The sequence below is a fragment of the Microcaecilia unicolor genome, chromosome 3 (genome assembly GCF_901765095.1).
Source record: "Microcaecilia unicolor chromosome 3, aMicUni1.1, whole genome shotgun sequence".
Taxonomy (NCBI): Eukaryota; Metazoa; Chordata; class Amphibia; order Gymnophiona; family Siphonopidae; genus Microcaecilia; species Microcaecilia unicolor.
In genome coordinates this window covers 107,014,286-107,025,141 of record NC_044033.1, presented here as the reverse complement: position 1 = coordinate 107,025,141, position 10,856 = coordinate 107,014,286, and the positions used below count along the sequence as shown (strand labels likewise).

Below are 10,856 nucleotides of genomic sequence, written 5' to 3'. Positions count from 1 at the left end.
AGGTGAAAGCTTGGCTCTTCAACCAGGCATTTAATGGAAGTAGTAACCTGTTAGTTAGTCTCTCACACACACAATCAAGGAGTGACATGGGCTGCACATACTGCAGCAGGACATGTTTATCCACTCCCACCCTAGTTGAGATTATCACCTCTGACCTCTTGTGCAACTTTCTTTAAATTAGTCCCCTTATTTTCTCTTACCCTTTTACCTATCTATATGTTCCATCTTTGCTTATACCCTATGCTGTCTATTACAATGTTTTATTATGTATGACACTGTAAGTCGTATATTACCATACTTTGTAATATTTGAATATTTATACTGCTGTAATTGTCTCTTGCATATGTTTGATTTATTCTTACTGTATACTGCCTTGAGTGAATTCCTTCAAAAAGGTGGTAAATAAATCCTAATAAATACATGAATGAATTAAAATATAAACTAAAGCAGTGAAAACTGATCTGTCAAAACACAAGCATGTGAAACCAGGAGCAATACTTCAAGGCTATTCTGTCTGTTCTCTCTCCATATATACAGAAATGAAAGTGTATAGAGAGCACAGAAACCAGAGAGAAGAGACATGCTAAAGAACTTTGGAGCCCTGAGGAGAAAGGCGATAGCAGCAGAATCTATGAAGCTGTGATGGCTTTGTATGGTGGTATTGCTAGGGGGCTGGATGTTGCTGGGAAAATTACCATCATCTATAAACTTAAGTAAAATGAGATGGTCACTACCAACCCCACTAGTGGTTTCAACACAGAAATGGTGCAGCCAATCAAGAAAGTGCATGTCATTGTCTGTGATCTTGCTATCTTGGTGATCGAGCAAAGATTAAAATAGCTATGGAAATGCTACTTTAAAAAAAAAACCCAGACAACTGTTTGTAGTGGACAGTGCAGACTTTGAAAGGTTAACTGAAGCCAAAAAAAAAAAGACTTGGGAGCCATCCTAGAACATGTTGAATTGTGGCATGTTTCCATTGTGATCCTGGCCAACAAACAGGCCCTGCCCAGAGTCAGATGACCCCTGGAACTGAGGAAGCTGAGAGGGAATGAGTGGCCTGTGCAGGGCTGCTGTGCCACCAGTGGTAGAGGGACTAGAAAAGCTCTATGAAAAAGTGAAGCAGCACAAGACCAGAGCCTTCTAGAGACAGTTCAGAAGGATGTCACTGTACCTGTCGCTGCAACAAGAACTTTACAGACTCTGTTTGTGGAAAGGGCAAAAACCCAAATGATGCAGATAAGGTTATTACCTTTCTGCTTGCTCTTTTATAAATTCTCATGCAGTGGAAAGAATGAATACTAAAGAAATTAGATCAGTGTGAGGCTTTTTGAGTTTAAACAATTGAACAAGTGCAAAGTAGTACAAACATCATGCTGTAGTGTAAACAGATCAACAATTTCCAAATAAACATATATCTCCCCCCTCCCCTCATACATTCCTCCTAGTTCAACTCCCAACCCACCCCCATCTTACTATAGTATTAAATTTAAATTAAAAATGAAAACTAAATACTAATAAAACCTGCCCCCTATTTACTAAGCCTGCTAACAGCTGCTGTATGCATGAGTGGAAGAGTGGCCTAGTGGTTAGCGTTGTGGACTTTGGTCCTGGGGAACTGGGTTCGATTCCCACTGCAGGCACAGGCAGCTGCTTGTGACGCTGGGCAAGTCAATTAACCCTCCATTGCCCCAGGTACAAATAAGTACCTGTATATAATATGTAAGCCGCATTGAACCTGCTATGAGTGGGAAAGCGTAGGATACAAATGTAACAAAAAGAAATGCCGACAGAAGCCCATTCAGAGTGAATGGGCTGTGTCTGCAGACTTGATCAACTTACCAATTAGAAGTACATCCAAATCAACACGATCTTATATAAATCTGCACTACCCAAGCTGCAAAGGACTTAAATACAAAACAACTTGCACATCTAGTTTTTCCTACATAAGCACACAACTGTGGAATGCATTACCAAAAGCCTTGAAAACGACGTACGACCACCTAAACTTCCGGAAATCACTAAAAACCAACCTGTTTAAAAAAGCATACCCTACCGATCCAACTTAAATGCCTAATCTCTGGCAACACAACCAAACTAAAACACGTAATGGACATAACACAACTCTTCCGTTCTCCGATTCCCTAATGTGGCTGTGCCACATGAACTTGATCTTACCACAACATCACCCTGTATTTGTTCACACCGGAGCCTGCAAAGGCCTCTCCGGTACTATGTAAGCCACATTGAGCCTACAAATAGGTGGGAAAATGTGGGATACAAATGTAACAAATAAATAAATTAGCGTGCAGCTTAGTAAACTGGGGGGAGTAAGTTTATTACTGGCTAATGATCCTGACCTGATGATTGATCATATGATATATCAGAATAAGTATACTTTATCGCCTGTATGTTTCTGTTTATTTACACTTGATGAATTGCTTTTTTTTAAACAAATAACTCAAAGTGATGTACAAAATAGATAAAAATCAAAGAAAGTTAAGATTGTGGAGGTATAAATTGATCAAACTCTTTTGAAACTCAGCTCATTGCTTTGACTAAAAGTGCTTTCTTTCTGGAACTCTTTGCCAGAGAATGTAGTAATAGTGGTTAGGGTATCTGGGTTTAAAAAAGGTTTGGACAAGTTCCTGGAGAAAAGGTCCATGGTCTGCTATTGAGATAGACATGGGGAAGCCACTGCTTGCCCTGGGATTGGTAGCCCGGAATGTTGCCATGATTTGGGTTTCTGCCAGGCACTTGTGGCCACTGTTGGAAGCAGGATACTGGGACAGATGGACCATTAGTCTGACCCAGTATGGCTATTCTTATGTTATGAGTTTATTCCACTATAGAAAAGACAGTAGACAGATTCTACAAAATGTAACCAACTGACAAAGCAACAGACAGATATCCTGCATGCTCGGATCTTAATGATCTTATTGGCTGATGAATGTTAGCACTTTGTACTGCATTCTATATAACACCGGTAACCAAAGTAGTTGCTTCAAACCTAGAGCAACCAAGGATAATCTGCACTGCAGAGTTCTGGATCACCAGTAGCGTCCTACACTGTGTCTTTGCTACACTTAGGTACAAGGCGTTGCAGTAATCCAGCTTTATTAATATTAATATTTGCACCACCACTCTGAAATCATAGGGACTCAACATTGATCGCAATTTGCTAATCAGCCAAAGGTGAAAGAAAGCACTCTTCACTACCTGTGTAATGCAACAACAACCATGAGTCGAGGAGAATACCCGAACTCCTCATCTGCCTTTGAACTTGACGCTGAACTTTGTAGTTCAGGTAGAAACATATATGCAACAACTTGTCACTCTGTCAATGATATGACAGTAGACATCAAGTTAGGAATAAGTAGTTCATACCTGGGATTTGGATATATCTGATTGAAATAGCCCCTGGGATGGTGTCTCAGAATGACTGTAGTCTTATAATAGCAGTACAGCACATGTTGCCCATACGTACTACTTGTCACATGATAGAAAAAGAGCTGAGTAACCCCGAGGCCTTTGCAACCCAAAGAATGCCAGGAATCTACAGCTACACCTAAGAAATATCTGAAAAGCAGAACCAGCTTAAGAGACAAGCCAGTGAGGCAGTGCCTCAGGACACCACAGCTAAGGGCACAGAAAGGCTGCCTCACTGGATCACCCTTTCATGGCAGCAGCAGCATCTTTCTTCACTCCCATGACTGTTTATTTTACTGTGCTCCATCTGCCTCAAGCCCACATCTTTGAAACCCAAGAAGAGGCACGTGGAAACAGGAAACATCTTGTCTCCTGTTTCAAAGCTGCTGCTGGGTCTGCACAGTTAAAAAAAAAAAAAAAGTCATAGGAGCAGAGAAAAATGCTCCTGCTGCTATGTCAATGATGTGGCAGATAGGAGAAGGGACTGGAGCTGATGCTAGGAAGCTGTGGACTGGGAGAAGGGGGCTTAGGCTGATATTGGGGCAGGAGGGCTGTGGGAAAGGAGATGGGGCTGGTAGGAAGATAAGTTTGGAGATGAGTGCAGAGGGTTGAAATGGGGGACTATTAATTGGTTGAATGACAGGGGAAATAGGGGACTGGGGAAGGACTAGGGAAGTAAAAGTAGGAAACAGAAAGCTGGTAAGAAAGCTAACCCATGTCATTGTAGGGGGACAGGGGAAGCTAATCCCTTCCTTCTCCCAGACAATGTGACCCAAGACCTGTTGTATATATGTGCCGGGGCTTGGGGCACAGGGTAGAAATCTTGGTAGGGGGGGCCCGAAACCCACTAGTAGGCTGTTCCTCTTTCAGCTCAGGCAGGCTTTAGGTACCCTGTAGCAGAGATGTCAAGGGTAGGCCATCCCAAAGAGTGAGATTTACTGCCCCACAGAATGAAACTGAAGGCTAAACAGTCAGATTTTTCATATGGTGCATCTGGAACATAAATCCGGAAGGATGCAAGTATAATATTGCTCTACAAATTAAAAAAAAGCAGCATAAAATAGTAGCTTTTTTGTGTCTTTTAAAGGATATAAACAGAATGGAGGCATTATGAGTGTTCAAAAGAATTTGACTAATACACAAAGATTTCACAGAAGGAGAAAGGGCTGAGAGGTGTGCTCAGATTTCTTCCTACTGATTAGGCCACTTGGCTTCTCTAAGGCCTGCCTCTAATGAAAAAGTGGGCAAGATTATTGTACTGGCATTGAGCCTCTAATGAGAAAAGGGGCTGAGTGCAATCACTCTCGTTGTATTCCCTTCCTCTTCCCCCTAAAACAAAATGTAACACGGGTCTCACTGCACCACTACCTCAATTCTAACCTCCGACCTGGGTCACAGTGAAAAACCTCTCACACCACACTCTCGCTTGCTCCTCCCTTCCCATTCTGTATAGTCATTCCAATTTGAACTTGGTTTGGTTTAAGGTCCGGAATAGAGATCCGGGGCTTCTCTGTAAGGTCTCACCAGTCCAGGGAGCAAGCGTCCTCACTCCTGCTTCAAAAAACCCACAAAGTATTTAAAGTATTTCTTTATATGATGCAAACTCAACTTTATTGAACTTTTAGCAACGGCAGGCAAATCAATATTTATAATTCCCTCTGTACCGTAGAACCCCTCCTGTCCCTTCAAGATTGTGTATTACAACCTCAACTCTTTTCTAACGTAATCTTCTTTGCAATTTTCAGTATTTACACATTTACAAACACAGCTTGTCCTTTACCCATCCCAGAGGCTGGTAATAATCTGAGGCTGCTCCTAAATTTCCCTGATCACAATCCACTTCCCTCAGGCATAGACACTTTTGGCTGTTCTTCTTCTAGTAACGCACTTTTCGAGCTGCACCCTGGCCTTGAACTGGCTTCCCCTGTCCTTTCAGCCTGGGTTCCCCTTACCCACCCTAAGCTCTCACACCTGCCACTATTAGGAGCAGCAGTAACTACTCCCCAATTCACAGTTTATTTAGCCACTTTTGGGATCACCCCTTCTTCAAGGGTCCTGGCGGAGGTACAGGCAACAAAAGACCCCATACCACCCCCAAACTCCAGTATTTATTACCTTTCACTCCTCCCCCTCTTGTCACTCACACCCACAGAAGTATTTCTCTCTGCATCTTATTCCACAATCCAACCCCCTTGGGCTGGATCATCACACCTCTCACAACTCAACTCCTCCCCCAACAGTTAGTAATCTCCAACATAAGAGCAGAATGGGAGATCACACAAACAAGGCCTTGCTATGATAAACTTTGTCTCAGTATATACATATATAGTGATTTACTAGAGCAGAGCAGTGTACAGGCTTAACCCCCCCCCCCCCCCATACATTTAATAGGAAAAGGAACTCCATTAAAAGGAAAGGCATTCAATCACTTGGAGAAAACAGAAAGACAGAGGGAGAACCAAGACTCTGGAAATATAGATATAGATGTCTATCACATTCAACCCTGTAATAAAAAGCTGTCGCTACAACGAGGGAGGCTATTTGTCGGGGTATCACCAGTGGAGGGCGACAGCAGATACAGCAGCAGCAGCCTGACAGAGAAGCGGCCGGCTGCAGACTCCAGCGTGGGAAGCGCCTTTACCCCTACCACCACCGCCCAGCAGCATGAGAGTCGTCATTCAGAGAGTGACCCGGGCCAGCGTGACAGGTCAGTACCCCCGCTCGCTGAGCAACACGGAGAAGGAGGTCGGCGCTGGAGGGGCGATCGCTGCCTTTTCCGCCGCTGACCGCCTTCCTTTACTCTCTCGAGTGCTCCTAGCCGAATCGAGCAGATCCCCGGAGTTACCACTGGTGCTGCTCTCCAACCACCCCCGTTGCAGGAACCGGCGAGGCTGCCGCTTCCTTCCGGTGGCTGCTCAACCCCGTGCAAACTGCATCCTGTACATAAACATACACACGCACCCGTGCTCCAGGCCGCAGCCCTCCTCCTCATTGCACGGATAACGCGTGGAAAGTTGCAGCAGATCCACGAGTGACACCTTCTGCTGTCCACTGTAGCAGGGATGGTCTGAAGGGCGGAGAACGAAGCATGCACTTGATTCTCCCTAATGTGCCAGACAGACTATGTGATCCCTTACAAGCCCTTCTTTATGGCAGAATTCTGCCGTTATGTATCAAAGTGCGACATCAGAGTTTGAGCTACTATCATGAAGATGGCCATTCATTATTCAGTCAGCTCAAGGTTGAAGAATCAAACAGGTCATTAGCCGGTTTTTGAATTTCTGATGGCTTCCCTGCCATCTTCCTGGTTTCACACAGGAGATAGTCAGGGCCTGCTTAACTATCAGGCACACTAGGCAGTTATCTTGTGGGTTGCAAAGAGCAGCAGCAGGCAATGCAAAGTAATGGATCCTTACACTCGTTTGTCCTATCTGAAAAAATCAGCAGCACACTCTTTTACCTGCAGGGAGGGTAGACAGCTTTCAGATAACTCATTCATCATCAGGGTAAATGGTTTTTGGAAATTGCCGCATTGGGGGCTATTTATGTATGCCTTTTTAAAATAGCCTCCCAGAACAAACCCCAGTAGTGCACAAATGCTGTTTTGCAAATATAAACCTGTTTCTGAGGCAGGTGCACCTTTGTGTGTGTAAGTGGACAAAGGACAAGAAAGTAGGGGTGGACCAATAAAAAACTGAATCGTAGAACCTTGGAGTAAGAAATAATAAAACATAAAGGGACCTTTTTACTAAGCTACGCTGAAAAGTGCACAGCGCTGAGGCCAATTTCAGTGTGGTGGGAAAAAGGCCACATTTCTATATGCCCCTGTAACGACCATGTGCTAATTTCCCAATTAGCGTGTGGCCATTTATTTATTTATTTGTAGCATTTGTATCCCACATTTTCCCACCTATTTGCAGGCTCAATGTGGCTTACATTTGCCGTAATGGCGGTTGCCATTTCCGGGTAATAGAATTACAAATTGTATAGCGTTAAGGTGCATGCATATATGGTAACATACATTGAACATAACATATATGGTGCAGATCATGGTTTATATATATATCATGTGCATACATACATGGTAGAGAAGAGTCCATTATGGCATTGCATGAAGGTTCTTGAGTAATAGATTAGATTATAACCTACGTTAGGTCATCGACTTTAGAGAGACCCTATTTGACATAAGGTTTACAGTGGTAGTGCTTGTGATAAGATTTCGGTTTTATGTAGATCGTGTATAGTGTTTTTGTTTAGTATTTAAAATGGATGTTTATGGTATACCTTCTTGAAAAGATCTGTTTTCATTAGCCTTTGGAAGATGGTTAGGTCCTGTGTTGTTTTTATGGCCTTTGGTAGTGCGTTCCATAGCTGCGTGCAGATGTATGAAAAGCTGGTCGCGTATGTGGATTTATATTTTAGCCCTTTACAGTTAGGATAGTGGAGATTGAGGAATGTGCGTGATGATCTTTTTGCGTTCCTAATAGGCAAGTCTATAAGGTCTGACATATAGGTTGGGGCTTCTCCGTAAATGATTTTGTGGACCAGGGTGCAAACTTTGAATGCAATTAGTTCTTTTACTTTTTTTATTGCGAGAGCCTGTACCGCCACCTATTTAGGAGGAGGTAAGGGCTCCCACACTACTTCTGCGCGAATAGGACAGCGTGTGGCAATGTACCCACGCTACCTGATTAGTGCAGGGCACACGTACACTCTGCCCATAGCCATGTCTCCTTTGCCACTCCCCCTGTTTTTCACATGGGAGTAGCATGTGCTGCTCAACACACTGTAGTCACGCACTAGTGCCCACCGCAGCTTAGTAAAAAGGTCCCCCAAAGTTTATTATGATAAAAAAGTTTATAGGTCTTCATAAAACAAATCCCCCAAAGAAGGTGGAAATTCAGAAGATAGACTTGGATTTGACACGGTTTTGTGTTTTGGTGCTAGGCGCCTACATCAGGAGTCAACAATGAATGTTTTAAAATACAAATGACTGTGGTTGGGGGTCGAAGAGAAATAATCTGAAGAAAATTGTGGCATCAGAAACCTTAAAAATGGTATAAACCCTTTCTCTGCAAACGCTAAGAAAATATAGTGTGAAATATAGGCATACTGATAGTTGTTTTGTAATGAGATTTAGTTCATATGTTCATTGTTAAACTCCAGTTACTCAAACTGTCATAATAATCTTTTCAATGGGTGAGGTTCACGTATGTACATATATCATTATCCTTGTAGCGATGTCCTTTTATACCATGAGCTGGTTGTCTCTTTGGTAAATTTTTGTCTTTGTCATACACACTGTTTTTAATTATTTATTGATTTTGTTTCATATATTTAAGTTTTTATGATTTGATTCCTAATTTAATTTATGTCTATGCAGCCTTACATAGGTGTAACATAGCCATGTTGGACACTGTTATTTTATCTTTTTCTGTTACAATAAATTGTTTTACTACCTTCCCATCTGGTTTATGTGGTCTGCTCTGTATCTACACTGCCTCGCAGATATTCTGAAAATCTGACTGACTGGCTGTACCCTGAGGACTGGGTTGAGAACCACCGCCCTAGTCTTTTGTGCGTTTGGAAAAATAATCAATTCACATTTACCCATTTCACTGCACTCAGGATCTTTATCATATCGCCCCTCAGCTGTCTCTTCTCCAAGCTGAAGAATCCTAACATGTTTAGCCTTTCATCATAGGAGACTCATTCCATCCCCTTTATCATTTTGATTGCTTTCTCTGTACCTTTTTTTTAAAACTCTGCTATGTCTTTTTTTTTAGATGCAGTGACCAGAACTGCACACAGGACTTAAGGTCCACTTGCACCTCAGAGTGATACATATGCATTATGATATCCTTTGTTTTATTCTCTATTCATTTCCTAATAATTCCTGACATTCTGTTTGCTTTTTTGGCCACCGACACACACTGATCAGAAGATTTCAATATGTTGTCCACAGTGACATCTAGATCTTTTTTCCGGGTGGTGATGCTTAATGTGAAACTTAGCACTGTGTACTTATAATTTGGGTTATTCTTCCCTATGCACATCATTTTGCACTTATCCACATTAAAGACTGGGCATCTAATCTCCCGAAGTCTTACTGCAGTTTCTCACAGTCTGCATATGATTTAACAACTTTGAATAATTTTGTAAGACCTGCAGATTTGATAATTTGTTGTCCTTATTTCAGGGTCATTTATAAATATGTTATAAAGCACTGGTCCCAGTACCAGATCCCTGTGGTACTCCACTATTCACCTTCCTCAATGAAGCAGCCATGTATTTACCGCCCTAGCATTTTCTGATGTGACATTTATTCAGTCAATATTGAGGTAATTGAAATCAGAAAATCAAAATAAAACTCAGATCTAGATCCGTGTTATGAGATTTCTAATGTCAATAACTCTCTCTCATCTTAAGTGGAGAAAAAGACATCGGTGAAACATTGGCCTCAGCCAGCAACACCATATCAGACTGGATCCTCTCTCTCATTGGTTAAGGAAAAAACTCCACTTCAAAATACAAGATATTTTTATCGGGTAACTTATCAATCTTCAAGACACACTAAATTCTAACAGCACCAAAATACAGTTAATGTAAGGCTCCTAAACACAGGCTATAAAAGGCAGTGTCCCATCCAATAAGTATTCATTATCAAAAAAAGCCAGTACTTAGCTCAATTGTACTTCAGAAAAGCCTAGAAACTTTCTCAACAGGGGCCCATGTTTTGCAAGTTTGGTGCTTCAGGAGAACCTCTGCTCCTCTTCCATTGGCTCACACTGCTTTGAAAATGGCCATGGGGAAAAGAAAAGCCAACATTTAAGAAATTACATCATCAATATAGCTCCACCCACCAAAGCAACGAGTGAGCAAGGCCATGCCCCTTATTCACAATAACACTACACCTCATCAATAAAAAGCATTCCATTCAGTGATACTGTTAAATCTCCCAGGCACCACTCTATTTAAAAGGAAAATTCGCTTCTGCTCACACTTTGCAAAGTCTTTTACACATCACCCCTTCACACAGATGCATGAATCAGGTCCAAAAATAATGCATTGGAAAAGAATGAAACATGATGATACTGTATGCATTGCCTGTGACTCCAGTTGGGGACACAACCCACGGTTTGGGAGCCCCTGATGAAGGATTTGACAACTTCTGTTCACTTAGAGCAGTGAGTGCCAAACATTTTACTATGGCAGAACCCCTAAAATATTTTTTCAGACACTGAGGAACCCCTCCCCCCCAAGTCCCATCTCTCTTCCCTCCTGCCCTCATTCTTAGTCCAGCATCTCAGGTCTCTCTCTTCCCGCTCCACCCCTCGGTCCCATGTCTCTCTCCCTCTCTCTTCTCACCCTCAATTCGGCTTCTCCCCTTCTCTCTCAGACTCCCCCGCTGCACCCTTGATCCAGCA

General features: G+C 42.4%; 1 protein-coding gene and 1 pseudogene across 1 annotated transcript in view; both read left to right on the top strand.

Moving 5' to 3' along the window:
- The first annotated feature begins 618 nt into the window (after positions 1-618).
- Positions 619-1,147, top strand: LOC115464277 (annotated as a pseudogene).
- Positions 1,148-5,839: 4,692 nt separating this feature from the next.
- DTD1 (D-aminoacyl-tRNA deacylase 1) overlaps positions 5,840-10,856 on the top strand; it is a 208,434-nt gene continuing 203,417 nt past the window's right edge. The window contains exon 1 of the mRNA XM_030196233.1: positions 5,840-6,136. Within this exon, the coding sequence (XP_030052093.1) occupies positions 6,094-6,136 (43 nt within the window). The 5' untranslated portion in view covers positions 5,840-6,093. The remainder of the gene's footprint in view (positions 6,137-10,856) is intronic.